This window comes from Mauremys reevesii, linkage group 1 (genome assembly GCF_016161935.1).
Source record: "Mauremys reevesii isolate NIE-2019 linkage group 1, ASM1616193v1, whole genome shotgun sequence".
In the NCBI taxonomy this organism is placed as follows: domain Eukaryota; kingdom Metazoa; phylum Chordata; order Testudines; family Geoemydidae; genus Mauremys; species Mauremys reevesii.
Window position 1 is genome coordinate 252,844,874 of NC_052623.1, and position 27,044 is coordinate 252,871,917.

The 27,044-nt window shown below is 49.7% G+C and overlaps 2 protein-coding genes across 9 annotated transcripts in view; one reads left to right on the forward strand and one right to left on the reverse strand.

The window, feature by feature from the left end:
* Nucleotides 1–4,192, forward strand: part of WASHC1 (WASH complex subunit 1) — a 74,097-nt gene extending 69,905 nt beyond the window's left edge. For all 7 annotated transcript variants that reach the window (XM_039547538.1, XM_039547511.1, XM_039547522.1 and 4 more), the window contains 3 exons: nt 58–216; nt 1,064–1,132; nt 2,046–4,192. In XM_039547538.1, coding sequence (XP_039403472.1) covers nt 58–216; nt 1,064–1,132; nt 2,046–2,197 — 380 coding nt within the window. In that variant the 3' untranslated portion in view covers nt 2,198–4,192. The remainder of the gene's footprint in view (nt 1–57; nt 217–1,063; nt 1,133–2,045) is intronic.
* Nucleotides 4,193–4,224: 32 nt separating this feature from the next.
* Nucleotides 4,225–27,044, reverse strand: part of DDX11 (DEAD/H-box helicase 11) — a 39,673-nt gene continuing 16,853 nt past the window's right edge. For both annotated transcript variants that reach the window (XM_039547449.1, XM_039547457.1), the window contains 20 exons: nt 26,787–26,874; nt 23,878–24,083; nt 22,257–22,409; nt 22,085–22,131; nt 20,864–20,943; nt 18,603–18,647; nt 18,412–18,479; nt 15,943–15,981; nt 15,307–15,427; nt 14,538–14,672; nt 13,100–13,212; nt 10,362–10,431; nt 9,821–9,924; nt 8,957–9,106; nt 7,276–7,344; nt 6,994–7,094; nt 6,363–6,447; nt 5,293–5,368; nt 4,851–5,005; nt 4,225–4,627 (listed from right to left, as the gene is read on the reverse strand). In XM_039547449.1, coding sequence (XP_039403383.1) covers nt 4,583–4,627; nt 4,851–5,005; nt 5,293–5,368; nt 6,363–6,447; nt 6,994–7,094; nt 7,276–7,344; nt 8,957–9,106; nt 9,821–9,924; nt 10,362–10,431; nt 13,100–13,212; nt 14,538–14,672; nt 15,307–15,427; nt 15,943–15,981; nt 18,412–18,479; nt 18,603–18,647; nt 20,864–20,943; nt 22,085–22,131; nt 22,257–22,409; nt 23,878–24,083; nt 26,787–26,874 — 1,950 coding nt within the window. In that variant the 3' untranslated portion in view covers nt 4,225–4,582. The remainder of the gene's footprint in view (nt 4,628–4,850; nt 5,006–5,292; nt 5,369–6,362; nt 6,448–6,993; nt 7,095–7,275; nt 7,345–8,956; nt 9,107–9,820; nt 9,925–10,361; nt 10,432–13,099; nt 13,213–14,537; nt 14,673–15,306; nt 15,428–15,942; nt 15,982–18,411; nt 18,480–18,602; nt 18,648–20,863; nt 20,944–22,084; nt 22,132–22,256; nt 22,410–23,877; nt 24,084–26,786; nt 26,875–27,044) is intronic.

The following is a 27,044-nucleotide window of genomic DNA, read 5'->3' on the forward strand; positions in this document are numbered from 1 at the left end:
CTGACACATCAGATGGTGTCGGTTCCTCTGGGCTGACTCCTTTCTGCATCCCTGCAGCTCCAGTCCAGGGGGCTCCAAAGGAAGTTGTGAATCCTTCAACTGGCCGGGCCACTCTCCTGGAGTCCATCCGCCAGGCTGGCGGCATTGGGAAGGCCAACCTCCGAAGCGTTAAGGAGAGAAAGCTGGAGAAGAAGAAGCAGAAGGAGCAAGAACAAGGTGCCCACAGCGCTGTCATCAGTAATCATCCTCACTCCCCCACCCCAGCTAGATATGCTTAGGTACCCACGTGAAGGGGTCCCATAAACACCTGAGAGGCAAAGCCAACACTGCACAGAAGCCCTGGAGCAGAGGGATTTCATCTCACCTCGTGTTACAGTTTGGAATGTCTGCCTGAACTCGATAGCCCCTAGGTGCCAGAAATGCATTAGCGCTCTGCATTGGGAATTCTCCCCTCTCGAGGGCGGAGATGAAAATGTTTCGTGTGAACTTGTATCGCTGGAAGCATTTCAAAGATAGCTCAGGGCAGGCTGCCTCTGGAGAGGAAATTGTGCCACTGGAAGTCCTGGGTCACGGTTGGGCTGTTTTTAGTAGACTGGTTAACTCCAGTTCATTTAAACTGGCTGACACTCCCAACCTTTTCCTTCCTCTGAGCTGCTGTAGGAAGCTGATACGTTTCCCAGGCAGGCCTTCGGTGCTGTAATCTAAGTCCATCCATAAGGGGGAAGGGTAAATGTGGTAGAAGGATGGGAGGGGGTCAATTTATTTATTTAATCTCCAAGTGAGGGTCCCAACACAATCTCTGCCAAGGCAGCTCCGTCCTAGCCTTCAGCATATCCTGCTAGTCAACCCTGAACTCCCAGGCAGCTCTGCCAATACAGCACCAATGTACCCTGCAGGGTCAGTGTGTCACATCGAATAGGGTGGGACATACCCTGTCCTCCTGATGTGTCCTGACCACATGTTGAGCTGGTCCCCAGTTAATAACTAGCCATTAGTACAAGTCTGGACATTGTGAGCAGGGCATTTGGTCTGTCACCTGATTTGTGGGGCTTTACTCTTTCAGTGATAACCACAGCACAGGGTGGAGACTTGATGTCTGACCTCTTCAACAAGCTGCTCCTGAGGCGCAAAGGTACTGTGCCATGGGGGGGTTGCTCCTTTCCTGTAATGTGACATGAAGAGGGGCAGGTTCCCTTGCCTCACTGCTGCAGCTTGCAGGAGTTAGAAAGAAGCTTTTGGCCAGCATGGCATGCCATTTTGCTGAATGCTTCGATGCTGCTGGGGAGGCACACAATGCCCTTATGAACCGGACAGGGCAATCCCCTTGCAGAGCAGGAAGAACTTATTTGTATACCAATGCTGCCGACAGCGGAGTGTCACTGCAGTGAATCCAGAGTGGGGGTGCCGCTGTGGGGCATGCTGTAGTGGGAGAGGCTTAGCTGCCTTCAGTGCCTAAGCGTTACCTGGCATCCCCAAGGCAGAAACCTGGGCACTGGCTGAGGTAGCGTGAATTGTATGTTTTTAATACTCCAAGGGAAAGCTCCCCTGTCCCTGCTCTGGGACGGGGAGGGGAGGGGGGGTGCATGGGTGTCTCTCTCGCTCTCTTACTGCACATGCTGGGCAAAGGCTCAGCATATCCAGAGAGGGGAAGTATTTTGAATTTGCCTATTCTCTAAGGGCTGGGGCCTCCCCCCTGCTGTCAAGGCTTTTTAACCATAGCCTAATGCCAAGGCCCTCTGTGGGTACCAGGCAGCCACCTCCGCCCCTGCCCTGCTTCAGCCAGGGGCTTGCTCCTCCCCTGCTCGCAGTCAGAGCTGATTCTGGTCCCTGCCCTCCCTTGTTCCGCCAGCTGGCACTTTAGCTAATGAACCCTTTCCCAGCAGCATTGGAGGTGAGATTGTGTGTGCCTGAGTCACTCAGCTGATGAGGCAGGATTTCACACACGTGCAGGGCTAGCTGCTGCCTTCCTCATCCTCGCTCATTTCAACTCACCTCTCAATTCTAGTGCCTAGGCCTCACTCACTCACCTGCTTTTCCTCCCCCAGGCATTTCAGGCAAGGGGCCTGCAGCTGCAGGAAGTGCTGATGCTCCCAGTGCACCTGCTGGTGCCTTTGCCCGCATGTCGGACTCAATCCCACCCCTGCCAGCCCCACAACAACCCCCAGGGGACGAGGAGGAAGATGACTGGGAATCGTAAATGCTATCATGCCGCAGGCCTGGGATTGGTTTCCTCTTGGCCAACTGGGAACCCAGCCCGGCTGAGCTCAGCACCTCAGAAATGGACCAGCTCTCGGAAATAACTGCTGGTGAGAGGGCACAGGCCTGGCAGAGGGACCCCGTCACTTTCGCTTAGTGCCTGCTGTTCCTGCTCATCTCTAACCACTGTTGAGTATAGTTATCAATGAACATTACTTCTGCTCTGTTTACTTCCCCTCCCCTACAAATAGTGCATTTAATTTCAAATGCTGCTGCTCCTGCTCACTCAATAAATCCTGCCGTAGCTGGAGGGCAGCTCATGCTCACAGAAGATCAGAACTAGCCTCTCTACTGCGCGTGATCAAGCACAACTGCACGGGCAGCTCTAGCAGCCTTCTCCTCAGCCAGAAGCATGCTGGGCCTTGCTTTTTGGATGCTCCTGTGCAGGAATTCTTGAAATGGGTGATAGAAGGGGGTTGGTCCAGTGCTGCCTTCGCAGTTGCCCTCATGAAAACAGCTGTAGGAGAACCATGGAAGCTCTGTTGTTGGGTATGAATGGCTTCTACAGCAGCTGTAGTGCACCCTTAGTGAGTGACAAGTACCCAGCAGCCTTCCCTAGCCCACTCCAGGCTACAAGTGGAGTGCTCTTAATTAACACATTCTCGGAGGAGAGGCCCAGCTGTCCATCATTAGTCTCTCTGGTAGAGCTAGGGAACAGCAGGCATTTTGCAGCGGGGTGCTGTGTGTGTGACAAACATAAGCCCTAAAGTTGCTGTACACCCACCTGTACTACACACTTTGAAAGCCTCTACCTACACCTTCTACTCTGTCAACAAAGTGATGGGCAGAGGGGTGAACAATGCAACTACACTACAGTCTAGACAGTTGTCCTACTTAAGCAAACTAACAAGGTGCTGTTTTATTTAGGTGGAAAGTAGATGGCCTTGAGTGCCTCTGTGTAGTGTTTGTGTTCAAGTCAGAGCTCTGTTTAGCTGTGCTAGGCTCTGCAGGGACTGGTACCATTCAGGTGCAGCAGAATGGAGATTTTATCCAGGTATGTGTAGAAGCACACAGGGACAGTCATTAGCCAATGCCCATAGCACATCAGTTAATGGCTTGCCTGACTTACCAGGTGGCAAAAAGTAATCATGACTGACTGGGGGGGGTTCCTTGACAGCAGCCCACTACACTGCAAACCTGAATGTGGCACCCTCCCACCCCCTTTACAAGAAAGGGAAAAGGTTTTTTTAAAAAGGGATTTACAATAAACTATGCTGACCCCCAGGAAAAGGCAGCAGTAAAGCTGAACACCTGGAGGTGACACAGGCAGACAGGTGTGTAATCAAAAGGAAATGAAATAAATGCTGCACTGCTTTATGGCTAGGTCAGTAAAGTGGAGTAATAGACTTACTTCCCCCACTGCTGGAATGGTGAGACAGGCCTTAGGCTGCACAGCAGCTTAACATTCTTGGTCCATATTAGCAGAAAGGCCAGGAGGGAGGTGAATGGTGGTAGCCTCAGCTGGAGAATGCTTACACAGCATGTGGGTAAATACACACACAAGCCACGCAGCTGGGATGGATTCAGCACCCAACAACTGAAGCCCCCTGTTCAGTGCTACAGCTTCATGCTGTCACAGCATGTTTGCCATGGCAGAAAAAAGCCTCCAAGGTTTCCTGTAAGCTCCCTAAATATTCTCCCTGTGCAAGGGGAAAGCAAGTCAGGCCCATCACCCGAGCTCTGATAAAGCACAGCTTATTAACACAACGCCAGTGGTCAGAGATGTAACTAAAGGCAGGGCAAAGCTAAGAGTTGAAAATGCCTCTAAGTTGAGGCAGCCCAAGGCATTTGCCCTTCCTGAATTAGCTGATGCATAGGCTAGGAATTTTAGCTAAGGGGGTAGAAGGGGATAGAAATCTAGTCTCTAGCTTCCAACCAGCTTTTTGGTGTTGTACTGCTCCCATGAAGGCCCCCAGAAGCTCTAGTCCCCCACACCCTACTAGAAAGAAAAGTCAGTAGCCGCTATGGAACAGTAGCCTGATCTTTAATACTTTACTTCATCCTACCCTGAGCACTACCCCAAGAGGGCAAGTAGTAATACCCAAGGCCTGGAAACAGAACAAAGGGGAGGAGTAACACAAACCCAATCCAAGTGGGGTTCAGATGCACCAGCTGAGGGTACTTCCCCCACACACCCAGAGCTAGGGTACTTTCCACTGTCCAGCCCAGCTCAGATGCAATATAATCAGTCACAGTCCAGTAGCCACATAGGCAAGAATAGCTTTGGTCAGTAATTTTCAACTTTGGGAAAAAACTTCTGTAGCAGAGACAGCAATTGCAGGAGGCTCCACTTTGAGCTGATACAGCCAATCAGCAGCCCTGTACCTCAGGAAGCTTCTGACCCATAACATGACTTCTTCTCATGGTGAAACTAGGAAGAGAGGAAATCACATGGCATTGTTCATTCCTAGCCCCAGCACTCTAGTATCCAGAGGGGTCAGGCCTGCGAGCACGGGGGAAGAGGGCATGGAGGTATTGCTGGGGGGCAGTTACAGGACATATACAGGGTGGAGTGATGGGGTGCATAAGGGGAAATGGGACATAGCGAATGCTCAGAACAGCTGGCTATGGCAGGTGCATGGAATAATACTGACCTTCCTTAATGCTGCAAATGCTAGTCCAAAGGTAGGTTTGATCTCTGTTCTTTCCTTGATCCACTGGGGTAATTTGTTGAAGACGGAGGGGCGTGCATACCTGTGATCTACAAGCAGGATGCTAGCAAAGTCCTTCCGATGGCGAATCGCTCGCCCTGCACAGATCACCATAAAGGGAAACCTCCATTTTGTCACTTTGTATCCCCCTAGACCCTATTCTTACATGCCCAAGATTATCAGCAGATCCACTCTAGCTACAGGCCTCCACCAGGCTGCTAGCCAATAGCTTGAACACCATCAGGTAACTGGTGGATCTCCTGTCTTCCCTCTCCCCACCAATCCCACTCTGCACAACTGCTTCTTTGCCTATCCCATGACCCTAGCTACCATAAACTGCTCTCCATACTCCGCCCATCCAGCCCCATGAAAGATGAAGTCGTACCTATTGACTGGTTTACTGCTTTCATGCATAGATTTTCAATCAGCATTTTGCTAGGTGGCTGGCCTGCAGTTCTCGGCTAGAGGAGAGAAATAAGACTGAGGCTCTGTCTACACAAAGCAGCTTTTAGTGCCAGGGCTGTGTTGCTACAGCCGTGTCGCTAAGAAGTGCGCAGTGTAACCGCTGTTTGTCGGCTCTCCTGCCAACAAAAAAACTTCCACCTCCAACGAGTGGCATTAGCGTTGTCGGCAGGAGAGCGCTCCTGCTAACAAAGCCCTGTTCACGCTGGCGCTTGTTGTCGGCAAAACTTTTGTCTCCCAGGAGGTGTGTTTTTTTTTTTTTAACACCACTGAAAGACAAGTTTTGTTGTTCAGTTGCCAGTGTAGACACAGCCTGAGTAAAAGGCATATGCAGTTCAAAATAGGAATTAAAGCTCTTCAGTGCAAAAACCAGGCCCTGGAGGGTAGTGTATTCTTTACCCCTGTGGCTGCCTAGCTGGCCTAGGGAATGGTGCTGCCAGGCAGCCCCACATACTTGCAATAAAGAAGGGACCTCAAGGGCCACTACAAAGAGATGGGAGTTCAGCTGCATTCCCAGGTTCTAGTGTGTGACTGAAGTGTGATCAGGCTCCTCAGAGAGAACATTCAAACTAGCTCCAGGACATCTGAAGGAGGAAGGTAGCTTCAATGCCACCGCCCAGGGCTTCAGAGCTGCATGGAACAGGGGCTGTGGCAGGCAATGCGCAGGAGTCGCTGCGTTAGGAAGAGGCACAGGACCCTGGAATGCAGTTCTCCGTGCAGTATTGCTCTGGCAGCCTCTCTTGGGCCAAGTCCCTCTTTGGAACTCAGCAGGGTCATTCCTGCAGATCTCTGCCCGGCCCTAGCCCTGTTGAGCCCATTTACTACCCCTAAAGCCACTCAAGGGGATCTCTCTCCCCAGCGTGACTGATCCAGACACAGCAAACATGGGCAGAGGCACAGGAAGAGCCAGGGCTTTAGTTCACAGAGGGAATTGGACCCTGAAAGGACAGTAAGTGAAGCAGCTGAAATAGGCGCTGGGGTGCTTCCTCCTACCATTGTTTTGTCAAGATAGGCCATTTTCTCCTGGAGTTCTGGGGATTTGATGTTGGGGTAAGGCATGCCCACCATGACGACACACCTGGAAATGGAAGGAGGGGGACACACACAAGCATTGTTAGTGCCCGCTCATATTTCCATATCCTCTCATCCCAAACAATCAGAGGTACACTCTACTGGAGGGGGTTACCACTGCAACGCAGTCAACTCTGACGTGGCAGCAACAACACAGCCCAGCCATATGTGACAGGAGAATACTGAACTGAAAACTGCCAGGGGAATTCAGGGAGCCAGAGGGGGGGATTTATCCCACCCCAGCATTGTCCTGTGAAAAGCACTTCAGGCTATTTCATGACCACAGAGTGGTTGGGTGTCTGCTGTATCTGAAAGGCCCCTTCAGCTCACAGTGCTTCCTGACACCACGCCGGGCACACTGCTTTCAGCCCTGACTCAATCACACCACCCCACTTCCTGCACCCCTGAGGTTTACTTGCAGGTCTCCCACCCAAGTCCTGACCAGACTCCCCCCCGTCCCCCGCATAGCCTAGGAGAACCAGCAACCACATTAGCAGAGACCTGTGTTGAGATATCACCTTAGGAGATGAGCAGCAAACCAGATATTTCTTACCTTCCCAGGTCATCAGAGAAATTGATTCCTTCACTCATTTTCCCTCCAACCACAGAAAAGAGCAGGGCCCCCGTCACATGGCCGCCCTCCTGGCTGCAGCGCTGCACAAAAGAACCCCCAATGACTCAGGAGACACTGGAGCTGTGGAAACTTCTGTGCATTGGCAGCACAGAGACCTGTCTACATTGGCCAGAGCAATTAACCACCCACATCACCTGCTTTAGAAACACTCTCTTGCATTATGGAATATTGAACTTCCAGCAATCTGCCAACCCTGCTTACCTTTATGCACTTGGCGTACTCTGCCAGCACCTGCTCCACCTGGTTTGCTCTCTTGGGCTCCTGAAATATCTGTCACAGGCACAAAGCACAAGTTGCAGCAGGAAGATGCAAATAAATTTAATGGTGCCATTCCAAAAATAACACAGACAGGAGGGCCTAGAGGCATGTTACCATTGATCTCTAACCGATGTCCAACTATGCCCCCTGGCTAAGCAAGGCAGACACATCCTAATGGTACCCTGCTCAGCACCTGTGGACCTAGCAAATCCAGAGTAGAAGCAGTGATGGCCATTAGTGACTTTGGAGACATGTCCAGGTATTGAAATGTTAACCAGGGATTTTTCTTCATGGCTCCTTGCTCCCAGATCTCTACTGTTTGAAGAGTGGAAGGAAACATCTATGTAAGAGGACAAGATCTGGGAATTCAGGTGTAGCAAGAGGGTAACAGAGCTGGACGAGATCTCCAGAACCAGTATGATCATTTATAGACCAGTAGCACTCAGGTGTGACTAGAGCCCATGTGTGCTGTACGAACAATGTAAGAGAGAGTCCCTGCCCAAGGGAGATTAGAACTGAAATAGGGTAGGAGGGGAAGCAGAGTTACAGAAAGGTGAGGTTATTGCCAATTCAGCTCCTGAGGCAGTACGGGTCTGTTTCTCACAATACAGCCTCCTGAGCATTGTTCAGTCCAGTTTTAAATTGCACAAGCAGGAAAGCTTTTGGAGGCTTTGTTATCAGAGTTTCCTGATATTCAGCCACTTTTCTTCTGTTCAGTTTCATTCTATTACTCCTGGTTATACACCCTTTGTACCATGCTAAAACATTGAAGCTTGAGATGTAGGCAAGTATTATACCCATTTTACAGAAGTGGCAGACAGATTAAGTGACTTGACTAAGATTACATAGTGACTCTGTGCCACAGTCAAGAACAGAACACAGATTTCTTGATCCTCAGCCTTATGCTTTAACCAGAAGACCCATTCATCCTTCCAGTAGACCCACAGTGAGTTGAAAGCTTGTGTGTAACTGACAGTGTAGAGTGGAGTCTTAGGGCTTGTCTTCGCTACCGGGGTAAGTCAACCTACGTTTTGCTACTCTAGCTATGTGAATAACGTAGCTGGAGTCAACATAGCTTAGGTCAACTTACCCCGGTGTCTTCACGGCGCTGCGTCGACGGGACGCTCTCCGGTCGACTTCCCTTACTCTTCTCGGAGAGCTGGAATACCGGGGTCGAGCGGAGAGCGCTCTGCCGCCAATTTAGCAGGTCTTTGTGAGAGTGAAGACAAGCCCTTAGTCAATCACACTATTCCCTGGACAGGGGATGTGCAGCCAAGTCTGGGGAAAGCAAATCCCCTGTAAGAACTTAATAACCTGCCCCTCACAGCAAGGGAATCAGAGAGCACTGTAGGCTGACTAATGCAGATGAAGACCGTCTCTGCATTTACAGGAGCCATGTAACAGCATTTAATCTAATTTAGATCCCAGCTCAGTGATCAGCCGCGTGGGAAGTTTCATTTATTCATTACTGGAGGGACTGGCTAGATAAACATCCTCTCTGCTCTGCCGTGCAGGATATAAGAACAATTTGGGGAGAGAGAGACAAGGCCTGTAATGTGCAGATAATTGCTGGACTTTTGAAACCTCTGTTTAAAGTACCAACCACCCTCAGTTACACAATTACCTTCTTCTTAGTCACCAAGCGGGTGAGCAGCCCCGTCCTCTCCCAGTGCGTGTACACCTGCTTCTCGTACTCATAGGAGGGAAAGAAGCACACCACGCCCCCAGGGACCACATTGCACAGGTTACCCAGGATTCGGCCCAGCTCATCCATCTGTAAGTGGAGAAAGACTGGTGTTTGCTGGGGCTTACCATGGCACTGCCATGGCCTAATTCTCCTGCCCTGTCCCTGACCCAGAGGACAGATGCCTCCCACTGACAAGTCTGAGGACACTCGTGTAGCCACTTCCACGTAGAGAAATCAGTGCAGTGCTAGCTCACCAACAGGTGCCTAGGGGCACTGGCTGGCTCCAGGGCCTGGGAATGAACATGCTCCCTTTCACTCCTTGGTCTCCCCATCTTAAGCCGCAGTCCTGAGTCACGGCAAAGCAATGGCTGCTCGGTGCATCTGTCCATTTCCCAGGGAACAGGTGTCCGCTTCACACACCCGGAATGATGGCGAGAGCTCACTGGCAGCTCTGTTAGCAGGTTGAGCTAAGGACTGAATGGGCCAGAGGACTGATGTCTCACTCCTAGGGGCCCCTCAAAGGCAAAGGAGGATGGGGAAGCTTTCGCTTCACGCTCCAGGCCTGCCAAGTCAGCTTTCACTAGCACTAAACTCACTGAAAATGGCTTAACAAAAACAGACCACCCCCAGTATGCCCACCCCGAGCCCCTCCACAACTGGACCACTCCCCTGCCAAATCTGCACACCCCTCTGGACTTATTTTTCCCACCTCGGAGCCCCCCAGAATCCCCCACTCTGCACACAAAACATCCCCTTGAATCATCAGACCACATAGCTTAAGAATGAAATAGACGTGCTGACCATCTGAGGCAGGTCTCTCTTCTGATAGGTGAACTCTAGCTGCTGGTTCGATGGACCACTGCAGAGGATTATGGGTAAAATGTTGTCGGGGGGAATCACATGACCTGTTGATGAACAAGTAGATGGAATAAAAGCCACAGATGTTCAAGCAAAGCAAGCTAATAGTGCAAGGCCCCTGGGAGTAGGTCACATGCACATAGCAGCACAGGTACACATTAATTTCCCTTGGTCTGGGGGAGTGCAGGCAGCTTTAGCACAAGCCCGTCAATGACTTTTCATGGATCACACCAGCCGTAACCTGGTTCGAATCATTCCCTGCCCATTCTCTCTGGGGCAGAAGAATACGGTATACCCTGGCAGCCAGAGGTGAAAGGGAACCTGGCTGCCCTCTGCTGCTGGGATTTCCAGGCAAGATGTCTGGTCACTAGAAGGAGCTGGCAAACAAACAAGTCAGCGGCACCTGCCTGAACTCCCATACAGCCGAACTAGGGGCCCAGCTACAGAGAGAGCATGTGACCAGCTCCCCTCCACCGACACTCACCACAGGAGAACTCCACCACCCTGTCAGCACCGATGGCACACGACAGCAACTGCTCTTGGAAATCAGACACCTACAAACCAGGAGCCAAGAAGAATCAGCAAAGGCCAAGTGCTCTCATCAGGAGATGGGGAAGGGCGGCAGTCAGCACACAGTACAGGGGTGGGAGGACCAGACGCAAGGATGGAGGAGGAGGAGGAGGAGGAGTCAGGCCAATGGTTTGGGGAAAAAGGACAGAGGGAAGAGATGTGCTGGGTACTTGGTGCAGGTGCGGGACCCCAAAACACAAGGGCCCACAGAGGGATGAACGGGTGCAGAAATACTGTAGGTGCAGCTCTGACCTCAAACCAGAGCTGTACCCAGGGGGGCGGGGTTGATTGGCAGGTAAATTCTGCAATTCCACAGCCAGCACAGCTGCACCATCCCACGCTGTTTCTCCAAGTCCTTGGGCAGGACTCTCTGCAGGGCAGGGGGAACCACTTGTTTCTAGGCAGGAAAGCAGAGACCCCACAAAGCATGGGCTGAAGCAGCAGCCGGCCAGCTCCATGGCTTCCTATGGCCAGTGCTAGTAGGCGGAGAGCAGGAGCGCCACCCTGTGGTCCAATAGCCTCATCCTACCAGCGCAATGCTCTTTTTAGACAGAGCCATCCACAGCGTATATTGTGAGCGAGGCAATCGGCCTAGCTTTCCGAACTTGGGTCTGCCTCTTTGATCAGGGACCAACTCCTAGTACCACAGCACACCTCTTCCACTCCCCTGCCTTGCCATTTACAGGCAACAGACTGAATACCTTCCCTGGGGCTGGCTAGTTACGGCCAGGGGCGGCTCTAGAAATTACAGCGCCCCAAGCAGGGTGGCGCGCTCGCCGCCCTTCCCCGGTCCCACGTCCAGGGCAGAAGTGTCTGCGGCAGGTGCACTGGTCCCGCGGCTCCAGTGGAGCATCCGCAGGCATGACTGTGGAAGGTCCGCCGGAGCCAAATGCCGCCCTGCCCCGACAATGCCGCCCCACGCACCTGCTTGGCGCGCTGGGGTCTGGAGCTGGCCCTGGTTACGGCAGGAGGAGGATCCAGACAGCAGGGTACGACACAGTCTCCATGTGTTACCCTTGCAGTGCTCAGGGGGGCACGTCTCGCAGGGTAACCATGGCAACTGTGTCTCTCGCAGGGAAGCCCATCACGCCGGGATGCCAGCGCCAGACCTCCCACGAGCCAGGCTCATGCCAAGAGCAGAACTGTGACTGCTCCGGGCTTTGATGGGTGGCTGGGTTGTGACTTTCCCAGAGGGATACCATAGGAGAATCACTATTTTACTAGACAGAGCCAGCACCCTCCCTTCCTTTATTAGTCTCCACAACAGCTAAACAGTCACTGCAGGCAGCACACGCTACGTGAGGGACCCTTGGGGTATGTCTATGCTGCAGTTAGACACCCGTGGCTCAGGCTGCAGGGCTGTTCTATTGCAGTGTAGATTATGGGGCCCAGGCTGCAGCCTGAACTCTGGGACCCTTCCATCTCATGAGCCCCAGCCTGAGCCTGAACGTCTACACTGCAACTGAACAGCCTCTTAGCCCGAGGCCCGAGTTAGCTGCAGTGTAGACTTTCCCTTAGAGTCTTTAGTCCCTCGTCCCTCCACATGGCTTTACCCACACAGAGCTGCAGCATAGGAACCACTCCCTCTTCTCTGGTGTGACCGTGCCAGTGGCTTACACTCACCCAATGGAAACAACTGAGCTTCGGTAAAATTAAATGAGCAAACTGGAATATCTGGCATGAGCAGTGATCTAACAGAACCCCTCTGCCCCCTGCAGGTGCACACCAGGAGGGAAGCAGGTATGTGCTGTCACTCTGAGGTATGCACACCTACATACCATGGGAAGGGCTAGACAGAAAAGCCTAACATGGATGGGTCGTGCACACCACTGTGGCACTACTGAAATCCCGATTTTTCGCGAAGGTCCCTCTGGCAAGATCAGCACTATAAGGTCGGTCAGAAGATTTCTATCCAGTGCTAGTTTTGAGCTGCACTCAGCCTGAGGGACTGGATCAGACCACATAACTCAAAGGGCAATCAGATATCTTGAGGGCTGGGAGACTTGGCCCAGGGCATCCCACCTTTGTGCAATGTTAAGCCACAGCCAGGCATTCAGACAGGAGGAGACGTCTAATGGAGAGACCACTCCGAGGAGTTACGATGTCTGAAAGCGTTTGGGTGAGTATCCTCCCACGTGGGAGGCACAGCAAAGCGGGTATTAGCACATCCATCCCTAGCAGTTCAAATGGACAGCGTGTCAGGGAGACTGGGTCCTGCAACGCTTGTACCATCAGGAATTGTTAATCCTGTAGCTACCTCAGGGGAATGGCGCAATGGGACAGAGGAGGGTCTTGCTTGGTGCCTACAGTGCTTTTCTTTTGCTGCTGAGCGGAGCAATAAATGAAGCACGGGCACAGCACAAAGTCCCTAGGCCTCATGCTTGCACACAGAGAGACTGCCACCTTTTCCCCACTGCCAGGAGGATGGGAAAGCTGATTCCCAGCCTGATCACTGCAATGGGGGCAGCATGGAGAAATGTGCTAAAATGGGGTGGGAATACATGGCTCTCGTTTTGCTTAGTGGTTCATTGGTGTGTTTTAAAGCATCCCACTTACAACCAATATCCATCTCCTCCCACTGCTGCCTGTGGATTGGCAGAAGGTGCCAGGATAGGTCAGTTAGATCTTAAAGAAGCAACCTTGCTTCCTCACCGGCTGCATGGTGCCCCCTGCGATGATCGCAGCACGACATTCCTTCAGCACCTTGGCAAAATGGACAGCTGGATTCAGCAAGAGGAATTTGAGGCTGCTCTGAGCTACAGTGCCTGGGTAAAGACGACAAACAGACACACACACACCCCTTAGTAGAACACCCATGATTATCAGCAGACCACCTTGTGAGGGGAAATTCCACTTTCAAAGCAGGAGCAGAGTGCTGCAGGGCCCATCTAAATCATTTATACCTGGGGGGATTCTGCGCCTCAAAATTAAAAATTCTGCACACAATATTTTAAAATTCTGTAGATTTTGTCAAAACACCACAATATCACCACATCAGTTTCAATTATTTTGGTAATTTATTTCCAAATACCTGTTAGCAAGTATGTCTGTAGCAATACAGACAACAACAAAAATCCCCCAGGAGTAGAGAGTTAAAGAAACCCCGATGACAACCAGTTCCTGTTTCTCTGCTCCCTCCCCCCGGAGCCCAGCAGGGGGGCCAGACACCTACACCACATCCCCCCAAAGCCCAGCCGCAGGGCCTCCCCCCATCCCAGACACTCACACCCCATCCCCCGCTGAGCCCAGCCACGGAGCCCCCACAGCCCAGACCCACTTCCCCCACAAATCCCAGCCATGGGGCACCCCCCAGCCCAGACATCCACTCCCCTTTCCCCCCCAGAGCCCAGCTGCGAGGAATCCCCCAGCCCAGACATCCACACTCACTACTCCTCAGAGCCCAGAGGGAGAAACAGCCTGATGCTGGGTCCCAGGCTTCTGTGGAGTATCCTGCACGCCACCTCCTTCCCTCAGGGAGTGCCGGGAACTGCAGCTGCCAGGAACCCTCTAACTCCCTTCCTGTCACCCCAGCAGTGTTTTCTATCTTCAGGCTGAGGAGCTGGGCTCTGCCAGGTCTAATGGCCCCTAGTGGCGGCCAGCAGCTCTGCAGCCCATTTCTGTGAGGGAAAAAGGAAATTATGTGCAGAACATTAATTCTGTGCAAATTCTGCCTTGCACAGTGGCACAGAATTCCCCCAGGAGTAATAGTTTGGATGGCCAGCTCCAGCGTCAAGTGGGTGACTCTGCCAAGGTTTCTCCTTGAACTTCATGAGACCCCTACATAGAGTGCTTGTCTCTGGGAATGAGGCCCTTCCAACCGAGGTCTCACATTCCTGCAGGACCCGTCAGCTGGTACTAATTATTTATGTTGCTCGCAGGCCCCAATCCAGCAGGACCGCATGGTGCTAGGTGCTGTGTATACGATGCTGCGCAGAGTAAGAGACAGCCCTGTCTCTTACAATGCAATCTAAGGCTTACAATCTAATCATACTTAAATTTCTAAGTCTTCCATCAGTGAGGTATCTAGGTACTAGCCAGTGGCTTTAATGCTGCTTTGCTTGAGCCTCGTGAGTGCTCTTCACTCCAGTACCTTGCCGGTTGAGGATGACTCTCCCATCTTGGTTTGCATTGGTGAGAGCAGAGAGAAATCCTTCAATCTGCATCAGAGGAGATGCCATCTTGGGCTGGCCATCCTCAGCCTCCACAGGATGGCACTGAATAGCAGCTGCAGGTCAAAAGAGAAAGGGGGAGGGGGGAAATCACCCAATCAGAGCTTAGGTTCCATTCCCACAGAAGTAAGAATGGAAGAGCTAAGGCCTGGTCTATACGTAAAATTTAGGTTGAAAAAGTGATGGCACTCAGGGATGTGCAAATCCCCACTTCTGAGTGCTGAAGCTATGGCAACCTAACCCCCAGAAAGTGCAGACACAGCTAGGTCGATAGAAGAATGCTTCCGTCAACTTAGCTACGGTTGGTCCAGGAGGTAGAGTTCTGAGAGAGACAGAAAACCCCATCCATTGCCATACACTGCATCTACCCTCGGGGCTTATGCTTGTTTAGCCACAGTGCTAAGGTGGCCTAAGGTGTATACTATGGAACACATGCCACTTCCCTGAGGAAAGGAACAAATATTTCTGGATAAATAGCACCCACTCTGGCAAACAGAATAGGTAAAGTAGGAAACCCAAATTTCACCTTCCTCATGACCTACTCCTCCCTTGCTTCACTCGCTTTCCTAAGGCAGCTTCTGCAGCCCGTATCTCCCTCCCCTGGAGACAGCTCTGAAGCCAAGTTCATCTCACTCCTTGGCCCATGTAGATGCAAGCTCCACAGCCTCTTTACCCTGCATCTGAACTCACCTTCTTTGTCTGGCCCCTGGTGCAGGGTGAGAAGGAAGTTCTGCAGTCCAGCCATCTTCTGCTTTTCCTTGTTAGTCTTTACAACACTGTTGGCTCCATATCTCTCCACAAACCCAAAAAGCTGCCACGAAAATAAAGAGCAGGATTTACAAAGGATACAAACGCACTGACAGCACGTCACATACAAAGGCCCTCACTGCATGTTATACACCTATTACAGAAGCCAGACACTGTGGCATGTCGCAGTGCTTCCCAACCCTTCTAGCCGGAGTGTCTTCCCTCCCTTGAATCAAAACAGCTAATGCTCGCCCCTTCCACACGACGCAGCCTCTAGGGGTGGCATGTCTTACAGAATCCCAGAAAAGTCAGTGCAGAACTAGCACCGTGTTAGCGTTCCAGTGCTTACGAGCTGCCATACACTATGAACATCAAATACCCAGCAAAGTCGGGGACGTTTGCAGGGACCATTTTGTAAATCAGAGCAACGCATAATGAGCATGCAGAGGAAGCAAGAGGCTTACAGCCATATGCCCAGCTGCTATGCTCTTTCCTCTTTAAATGCCAGACTGCCCCTTGTCCTTGAACTAGACGGGGCTGAATGTCCTGCCATGTTAGTTAAGGAGCAGTGGGAAATACCTTCCTGCTGATCAGACTTTTCTCACAGTAACGCTGAACCTGTGAGAGGAAGACAGCACATGTTAATACTCAGAATCCCCTTTCCCATCCTACAGCACCCCCCGCTGGACTACTATCCCTTCCTCACGCCCCCAGTCTCTCCTCCAATAGCGATGCTGGGAGAGGAGTCCACAGTGTAATATTAATGGCCTAAATGTGCGCTACACTTTATTACAATTGCAGCTAAATGACTTACTAGGTTCCAGAATGTGTTCTTCAAGCCCAGTGACCTAAGAGCTCCTGAAGGCCAGCTAGCAAAGGGCACACCCAACACACTTGTCAGAATATTTAGCCAAACAGGGTCTTGTAAGGTATTGTGATGGGCTGGACTAGGCTCTGCAACCCCCAGGAGGCCTCACGGCCCTGCTACACCCTAGCCCAGAAAAGGGCAGTGGAGTTCTCCAAGCTGCCTAGAGTGGCGGTGTGGGACGCAGCCAATCACAGAAGGTCTGCAGGGAGCAGCCAATCCAGGCCCAGCAGGCCCATATAAAAGGAGCTGCAGTGCAGAGCAGCAGAGTTCAGTTCTGTTTCTTCCTGGAGGAGCATGGACAGTGTGCCTGGCTGTCTGAGGGAGCTACGGGACCTCAGACAGAGCAGTGCGGGCAGAGACTGGGAGGAGCGAGAAGGAGCTTCAGGCTGGCAGCTGGGACTCAACCAGGATAAGGCCTTGCAGGAAGGGTGAAGAACGTGCTAAGGCACAGGGAAGTGGCCCAGGGAATCCTAGCAACAACACAGCTTAGTTAAAGGGACATGGCGGACTGCTGCTATCTTTAGGGTCCCTGGGCTGGGACCTGGAGTAGAGGGCAGGCTTGGGTCCCCCCCCACCAGTCACTGGGAAAGTGGTCTGGACTTGATGCATCCCAGAAGAGGAACTGAACTCTTTAGTGGACCAGCAGGAGAGCTGGGGCCTGAAAGGCCCAGAGTGTGTGAGAGCATTACCTCCAGGGAGGGTGCTGTGAGAATAAAATGGCCTCAGCTCTGGTATTGAGCTGTAAAGACTGCTGGATTAATTAAGGGCCTGAGTCCATGGAAAGAAAGGCCAATCGAGGGTACTGGGATAGGTCCCCCCCATCGGACTGTTTCCTGGAAGGGATTTTTATTTCTCAATCAGACAGAGAGACTCGGCTAGAGGGCTGAGTCACCGAAGACCCCACCTCAAACAGAGAGAGTGCAGGCACGCACACTCAGACAGGGGGCGATTGGGAGAGGTGAGTGCGACTCCGTTACCGGTATCACGTAAAAACTGGTAACACGCAGATCATTAATTGCATTATTCCATGATGTCTGTACAGAGTTATGTATGTGTGCTGGAAATACATTCCTAGATACCTTTTGGGGGTAGATTTGATAAACAAGTTTGCCTTAGACAAAGGAATGTTGTTTTTCCTGTTTGCCTGCATCTCCAACCTAAAGTAAGCCACAGCTAAAGACAATGGAAGTTACATTTATATACAAGTCAACCAGGGCATGGGAAGTCATCAGGAAGAGACGAACTTAATCTAGGGACACACTTCGGAAGAATCCCTTTCTTTAGTCCAGTAAGCCCTTGAAATGTAGAGAACCCTTAGTTATCCATCACTAAAGGGACAAGAGGCTGGCACTTGTGGAATCTGTTAAAGGTGGATCCTTCAACCTCATGGATTGAAGATGCAGAGGACTGTAGGTGAGAAATTGCCTGAGACCAGGATTGTAAACTGGTGAGTTTTAGACGCTAGAAAATGTATTTTTACTTATTTAGTTTGTAACCATATCAGTCTCTTTTTCTCTTGCTTAGTAACCCTTAAGACTATGTTCTTGATTAATACACTTATTCTCGTTTTTATTAATGAACCATCTCAATGCTGCATACTAAGGGAAAGAGCATCCTCAGTGAGCCAACGGGAGAGACAGCAGAATTAATAAATTCTGTGAGGGCCCAGTAAGAGGGACTGGACACTGCAGAGACATCTCCGGGCAACTGGGGCGTGCTGAAGCAAGGTTAAGACTGGCAGAGTCTCAAGGCGCTTGCTGGTGAGGCTGACAGAAGTGGTGTGGCAGAGAGCTAATACATTCTAAGCCCCAGCAAAGCTCTCCCTGGCTTAGTTCTGAGCACCCTAAGGAGAGCATCACAAGCCCCACATGTATAAATAACCCTGCTTCACCCACAGACAGCCCACCTCCACTCACGTGTTGCTGCCACGGCCTGAGACTACACTCCCTGGGTGCACACAGCTTTAGCATGCTGCCATAGCCAACATAAAGAATACCTTCTACGGCCAACCGAGGCAATGGAAAGAAGCTGGCAGGAAGTAGGCTAGTGTGCTGAACAAAGCATAGGACCAAGTCAGGACTTCTAGGTTTTATTCCCAGCTCTGCTACATGCTTCCTGCATGACCCCCACCAAGTCACTTTACCCCTCTGTGTCCTACCAGAAGACAATCCTCACACTACCTTGAAGAGGTTGATATTGTCAATCTGACTCTGAAACAGGAAGTCATTGATGGATTTTAGTTCTGTCCCTGAGAGAAGAGAAACATGTATTAGCTGCTGGGCCCACAGACCCTCACCCCACCACCCATCTCCCCTGCCTGTTGAGCTGTACACTGCTCTAGGCACCGGAGGCATTCAGAGGCACATCTTACCTGCTTGAGAAATGCTCTGAGCATTTGGATTTTGATTCACATTTCCTGCAAAATATCAAACCAGTTCAAGGCAGCATGATTCAGACTGGGTTTGTCTAAAAACTTAAGCCACACACTTAAAAGCGCTAAGGGGGAATGCAACTCTAGCACAAAGACAGCACCCAGAAATTAACTGCCTGGCTGGAAAGTGGTTCTACAGTCAAAACTTTGCCTTTTACCACTCATTTCTTTGCTTTCCTCTGCAGGATAGTTCCACATCACAAATGTTCTGTAGCATCCCTGCAAGCTAATGCCTAGGTTACTTTTGTACAAGAGGCGGCAGATGGGTAGGTGCATAGAAACACTAACACAGTATTCATCATGCTGCAGAGACTAAAGGAGTGCAAAGCACCTTCTCACGCAGGCACTAAGTGACCTTTGTAGACACAGTGTGAGGGAGCTGGAATGCACATAGGCAAGTGAAGGGGGACAGTTCTCCCTCAATCCATCAGCAGACAAACCAAGGTTAGTTGGTGCCTGACTTTATTTTCTGTTTCTAGTATTTAATCCCCACCTCACGTCTCACACTTCTGGAGCCAAAATCCTGAACTTCCACCAGGAAATGCAGTGTGTGCAAGTATTTAAGGGAGGGCCAGGGTGGGAAGGAGGTAAGGAAAAAAGGATGGAGCACCTGAGAGAAGAGGGGAAAGGGAGAGGGAGAAGAGTGTGTCAAATTGCATCTTCCTGTTAGTGACAATGAAGGGTTCTTTACAGAAGGCAGCGGTTCCCCTCAAGGCACATCTGATGCCTAGTGGACAAGTAGAGAAGTAAACAAGGAGCCAGGTTAGCTCCAGAGGGTCTAGAATCACAGCAGAATAAAAGGCAATCTTCAAAAGAATCATAGAATATTAGGGTTGAAAGGGACCTCAGGAGGTCATCTAGTCCAACCCCCTGCTCAAAAGCAGGACCAATTCCCAACTAAATCATCCCAGCCAGGGCTTTGTCAAGCCGGACCTTAAAACCTCTAAGGAAGGAGATTCCACCACCTCCCTAGGTAACCCATTCCAGTGCTTCACCACCCTCCTAGTGAAATAGTGTTTCCTAATATCCAACCTAAACCTCCCCCACTGCAACTTGAGACCACTGCTCCTTGCTCTGTCATCTGCCACCACTGAGAACAGTCTAGATCCATCCTCTTTGGAACCCTCCTTCAGGTAGCTGAAAGCAGCTATCAAATCCCCCCTCATTCTTCTCTTTTGCGGACTAAACAATCCCAGTTCCCTCAGCCTCTCCTCATAAATCATGCTCCAGCCCCCTAATCATTTTTGTTGCCCTCCGCTGGACTCTTTCCAATTTTTCCACATCCTTCTTGTAGTGTGGGGCCCAAAACTGGACACAGTACTCTAGATGAGACCTCACCAATGTTGAATAGAGGGGAATGATCATGTCCCTCTATCTGCTGGCAATGCCCCTACTTATACAGCCCAAAATGCCATTAGCCTTCTTGGCAACAAGGGCACACTGTCAACTCATATCCAGCTTCTTGTTCACTGTAACACCTAGGTCCTTCTCTGCAGAACTGCTGCCTAGTCATTCAATCTCTAGTCTGTAGCAATGCATGGGATTCTTCCGTCCTAAGTGCAGGACTCTGCACTTGTCCTTGTTGAACCTCATCAGATTTCTTTTGGCCTAATCTGCTAATTTGTCTAGGTTCCTCTGTATCCTATACCTACCCTCCAGCGTATCTACCACCCCTCCCAGTTTAGTGTCATCTGCAAACTTGCTGAGGGTCCAGTCCACACCATCCTCCAGATCATTAATCATAAAGAGAAATTCACTTGATGATTAAGAGTCTGACAAAGCAAAAGGCCTCACCGCTTACTAGTACAACAATTCTGTTTTATTCAGGCTCTTAAGCCATACTCATCAATGTAGTATCTGTCTGCCATCTTAGTAACTTGGCACCCTTAATTCCCCTATCACTCAAATCTGAGAAATTGTTGGGAATACAGGGGGGGAAAAAAAAGACCTTTTCCCAGTGATGTACAGCATAACCTGCTGCCTCCTTTTAATGAAAGAGGCAGCAAGCTTCAGGGGGATCCAACAGTCAACATCCCCAATTTGCAGAACAGGTTGACAAATAAAGTTAGCAGGTGACAGAGCTAGGATATAAACAGTTTGCAAAAGCCACAGGGAGAGAGAGGGGAGGCAATTACACTCTGAGGAAGCACCAGCCAGCTCAGAGTCTTAGGAACAATCAATGGAAGTGGAAGCTTTCTTACCTCCTAGTATGGACACAAACCTCTCCAGCAAATACAGAATCTGTTTAATGTACATCAGGTTTTTTGCCTTCAGACGTTTCCTACGAGATAGTTGATGGTATTAAACACCAGAATGAATGGCCCACAGGGACTATAACACACAGCTTCCTACGTCCCAAACACAAGCCATCAAGCTGATCGGCCCAACTCCATTTCTTCATCATGAGGAGATGAGAACTAACACAGTTTTCTCTTGGACTCACTCTCCCAGTTTGCGTGCAAGGGACAAACCCCAGAAAGCCCCGGCCAAGTGTTCACAGGTGCCAGAATCACTGCACTACCCAGCGATGTCACTTCAAGAGTTCAAGTGTTTAACAGTTTCTAGCACAGATTTTTTCCTCTCTCACCGGTTAGGGTTAATTTATTTGTATTGCAGTAGTGCCCAAAGCCCAATCAGGATTTAGGCCCAACTGTGCTAGGTGCTAGCCCAGGGGTTCTCAAACTGGGGGTCAGGACCTCTCAGGGGGTCACAAGGTCATTACATGGGGGGGGTCACGAGCTGCCAACCTCCACCCCAAACTCCACTTGCTTCCAGCATTTATAATGGTGTTAAATATATTAAACAGTGTGTTTAATTTATTAGGGGGGGGGTCGCACTCAGAGGCTTGAGATATGAAAGGGGTCACCAGTTAAAAAAAAAAAAAAAAAAAAGAGAGAGACCAACTGTGCTAGACAAATACACAATTATTAGCCCTATATGCAACAATCACTGTAGAGCTGGTAAGCCTGACGCAAGCTTTGGACAGGGCTGATACACTGTACACAAATTCTGCCTTGGAGGTCACCAGAATTCATTGTGTTTCAGCCACAAAGGCAGCTAGAACACGAAGGGTCAAGGCCTGGGAGAGATGCGAAAAACTAAAAACTGGAGTTTATGGCACAGCACGTGGTTACCATCGTAGAAAGTAGAGGGAGAAACTGGGAAAGAAATTAAGAGAACGAGAAAAAGCCACACATGCTAAAATGTCACCCTTGCTGTCTAATACCAACCCTGGGAACCAGGCTTACAAAGGTTCTAAACAGAGCTAGTACACCAGCACTCTCCTTTCATCTCTCAGAGCATTAGTACAAATAACCTTCCAAACGGGAAACGCGGGACAAGGCCCTGCAGATGAGAGAGAAATAAGCTTTGGCATCTCCTCTGCTTGCAGCTGTGGGGCTGTTCCTCTCTGGGATCCTCACCTGTATCGTTCCATGTACTGCAGCAGCTGGGAGTGGGCACAGCACAGCTACAACAGAAACAGAGCTGGTATTAACAACTCCATAAATGCTGGGTTCCATTACAGGTGGCAACCTGCTAGATACAGAACACAAAAGTGGTTAACAGAGCAGTGACCTCCAGTGCCTGACTCACCTGAGATCCACGGACTTCGGCGCTGTAGATGCAGGTTATAGTGTCTATCAGATTGTGGGCCTCATCAATAATCACCACCTGATCCTTCAGTTTGATCCCAGAAGCACATCTGGTAGATTCATGCAGGAGCATCTGATAAGGCAACACCACCAGCTGCGGGAGAAACCCAAGCCTTAAATGACCTGACTATTTTAATAGTATGAATAGTGGGTGTTTACAAAGAGCTTTCCAAAAGGCAGGTAAGTAATATTACTCCCTTTCGTTATGGATACGAAACAGAGGTAGAAAGAGGCTAGGGGACTTGTTCAAGATCATACAGCAAGTGAACAGCTGAGCTGGTAAGAGAAGCCGGGTCTTCCAACTGCCTGTCCCATGCTCTAGCCACTGGATGTGTGTTTCCCCCAAAGTATTTACATTAAAAACGCTATTTTAGCAAGGAATCTGCGGATGAATGCCTTTCACAAATTCTCATGTTATTAGATGGTCACAGAGAAATCCTTCTCACAGCAACACACAGAGAGCAATGGAAATGGCTCAGACCGTCTTTCCCTGTCAGGGCTGGCACCAGAGTACCATTGCAAATACCACTTTGCACTTATAAGCCACCTTTCAGCCAAATATCTCAAAATGCCTTACAAGCATTAAGTAAGCCTCACCATGTCCCTGGTAAGGGAGCTGGGTATTATAACAGAGTAAACTGGGCACAGAGAGACTAAATGAATTGCACCACATCACAATTAAATAGTGGCATTGATCCCCACCCCTCTGCTCTAACCACTCTCCTCCTCTCCCACTCCTCCAAAGGGCAATATTGAGCTCTACGTTTTGGTTAGAGCTGGTAGGGAATTTGGTTTCTGCGTTTCCATGGGAATGGGTCAGTTCTGCTGAAATTTATCAATTTTCCTTCAGGAAAATGCAAACAAAATGTTTCATTGTGAGTCAATTTAACATTCATCCCAACATCAGCCTGAGTCACCACCGTGCACCATGGGAGTTGGACTTCGTGTGCCTCATGCCCGTCTTTTCTCATGGGCTGGGCTCGGCTCCCCAGCCAGACTACATGTCCCATGGCACACCACGTTCTCACCTAGCCAAGCTGCCATGTGCATCCTGGGTTTCCCAGGAACGAGATGGAACATGGAAGACGTAGTCCTGACTCATGCTGGGAAATGGGAGTCTGAGGCATCTGAACTACAACTCCCATGAGGCTCCATGACAACCCAGGTAGCCAGAGAATAATACGGAAACAACCAGAAACGTTTCATTTTTGATCAAACAAAATATTTAAATTCAGGAACATTGAAACAATTCATTCCAATCACAAACAGTGAAACAAAAATATTTAGATATTTCCAAATCTTTCAGAACTTTTCTTTCCAAGACAAGTTTCAATACTTTGACTTTGTCCCAAAATGGGACTGAAACCAAAGCTGAAATATTGGAATTTCCGTTTTTCGATCAGATCTAATTTTGCTGACGTGTAGAAAACACTCAACTTTCCAGTTCTTGGTTGACATGGTCAGCAGGAAACCTGAGGAATACAGCATTACAAAGAACAAGCGAGTTGGTTTATTTTCTGGTGCCAGGGAGCTATTCCTCACCAACAGCCCTAGCCTCTCACCTGGGCAGCAGGAATGGCATAGCGACTCCCATAATATGGACAGGCTTTAGTCTCCTTGCCCAAGGCCACCAGCTGCTCAATATCTTTCACCTTGACTAGAACCTCGTCCCGGAGAAACTGCATTTGCTCATAGGAGTAAAATGGACACACAGCCCGGCTCACACGCCTTTTCTTCCCCTCTGATTCCTCTCCCTCACTCTTCTTCCCTGAGTGCAGGAGGCAGAAAGGAACTGTGAGTATAAGCAACATTCACAAGAGCCAGAACAATTACTTTGCATCTTTATAGCACCTTTCATCCAGGGATCTCAAAGTAGATTTTGCAACACACCTGACCATCCACTACCTACCTATTGTATATATATAGTGCCCAGTGCTGTACTATCGAGACACTGAATAGAGCATTAAGACTTGCACATAGTATTGTCCCCAGTGGATCCTGCTCTTACTATCACGAGATTTAGCCACTTGGAATTTTTTCTTCTTTTCTCACCCCCACACCATTGTGCAGCTTCTGATATTATCACAAGGTGGCTTCAACAACAGACTGTAAAAATGCTCGTACTGGGGATCATTCTGATCACCTCTAGTAGCAGTAGGGAGTTACAAACACAAGGACCTTCCACTCAACGTCCTCCCCATTGCAGTGACAGACTCAAAGTACTCAATGGGCACAAGTGTCTCGAAGGATCTCCACACCCTTGTGAGGTGGGGAGAGGAGTGGGGTGTCTGACTAGTTCTGATTCTCTGAAGATATCATTCCCACAGGATTCCCACGCCCACCAGTCTCTCCCTAGAACTCTCCAAGCTCTTAAAAAGGATGTTTTAGCTCTTAAGGGCAGTCATAGCAGGGAGCAATACAAGCTACCACACACTGAGCACTTGGCTTTTCTATTCTATTCCATCCAGGTGCCTGTACAAAGCCTATCACCAGAATACTGAGTGCACTCGGAACATTCAAGTCAGTTCCAATAACACAACTGGTGAAAGTTTCCAGAATCAAAAATATGCTTCAGAACAAAGAGCAAAGTGCAAAAAGCATCGCTGAGAGCAATGCTTTCAAAAGTGCCTGAGTCTGACTGAATTTCAGTGGGACGTGGCCTCCTTGGTCACTTAGCTGTTTTTGAAAATATGGTCCCATGTCAGATCAGAAGGATATGATCATCTGACCTCCCAGCCGCAAAAGCTGACCAACAAAATCTGACCCACCCCCCCCCTGCCCACCCTTCTCTCCCCAGCTGTTGAAGTCCCAAAATCCTGATTTAAAGACTCCAAAATCCTGATAGATAATCCTCAGCCTTCCCACCCCCCTGCCTGCGGCCTCCTGCCCCAGAAACAATCTACCCTGCCACTGCCTGGACCTGAAAAAATCCTCGACCCCAAAACTCCTGGCTATCCAAACCCCCCCATGGGGGCAAGACTCTGCAAAGAGATACTCAGGAAACTCAGGAAAGATATCAAAACATTGACGATGACCCAATTACCAGTGGTGGGTGGCTGACACCCTATTGACTAAAATCTGTTTATCCTATCAAACCATTCCCTCCATAAACTTCAAAGCCTTATCTTAAGCCAGAAGAGGTCACCTCCTCCCCACTGTTTCCTTTCCTTCCAGGCTGTTCCAGAATTCCTTCTAAAAACCTTTGTCTAATTTTTCAATCACCTTCTTGCCTAAACTTCCTTCATGCCAATTTATATCCATTTGTTCTCGTGTTCACAATAGTACTGAGAAATAAGCTCTCCCCTCCCTATATATTCCTCCTATATTTAAAGATCTTTATCCTCTCTCTCTCCCCCTCCCCTCTTTTGAAAAAAAAAAAAAACAAACTCCTCCCTCCTCCCTTCATACGGCTTTCATTCCATTCCTCCATTTCTCATTCCCCTTCTCTTTGTACGTTCCCAGTTTTGAATTCATCCTTCTTAAACATGGGAGACAAAAACTGCACACACAACCAAATGAGGTCTCACCAACGCCTTGTATAATGGGACTAGCACCTCCTTATCTCTACTAGAAATACCTCGCCTAATGCATCCCAAGACCACATTAGCTTTTTTAACGGCCACATCACATGTCAATAAAGATAACCTCTAAACTCCAAAGGAAGATGGAATGGGTGAGTGAGGATAACCAAAACAATCACAGACCAAAAGCCTCATCGAGAAAATTCTGTCGTTAATGGATCTGACGGGAAGGCTAAGCTGAATTTTTAAAAGGCCACTCAATGGCTTTGAGTAATGCAGAGGAAGAGCCGGAGCAGCTAGCATTGAAGGTGTGGCTTCTGCAGCAAGCTCCATCACCAATGGTGGTCAAGAAGACTCCAACTGGAACATTCCAAGTACAGCTGGTAAGCTCCGGGGCTGGCCCAGGACAGGAAGCAGGAACTCTGGCTCACAACCTACCCTACCACCACTGATGTTAAAGGCCAACGAGCTCAGGGAATTCTTGTCAGTCTTGCTCTAGGGAGCTAAAAAGTGAGCATCTTGGTGGATGGTACTTTAGGGAAGGATTGTCCTCAGTGGCAGAGCTGGGAACAGATTTAGGAGAAAAAAGAAAAAGATCTCCTGACTTCTAGCTCCTATTCTAGACAACTCTTTTCCATATCTACAATACAACCTTCCACTCACTGAAGCACGCTCTGGATCTCCACTTGTCCGTTCACAAAGCTCCAAAGTCCAGCTGGAAATGACACCCTCTCCCTTTGAAACAAACACCCCCAAGACACAGCCTAGCTGGCTTAGAGAGACACGCCCCACTTCCCACATGGGAAACAGCAGCATTTGAAGAAAACCCCTTGTACCCCCATAGGCTACTCTATCAGCAGCCAGACAAAGCGCATTGCACTAGAAAAGCGTTCACACTGATTGCAGTAGCAGTTGCTTCCCCAGTAGTCCAAGTTAGGAAGTGTTCATACCATGTTTGTTCTTCTGCATTTCCACACAGCGGTCATTGATCAGCTGGACAGCCCCCAGATGGCGCACCTCCTCGTTCACACAGAGGTTCTTAGAGAGAAACAGAATGAGAGAAGCTGTTATGTGTTCTCACTTTCATTTGCAAGGTACAATTTCCTTTATAACAGTCTGTCTAAGACTAGCCCTAGAAACTGGAAAGGTCTTCTACAGCAGGGGTTCTCAACCTCTTTCTTTCTGAGCTCTCCCTCAACAGGCTATAA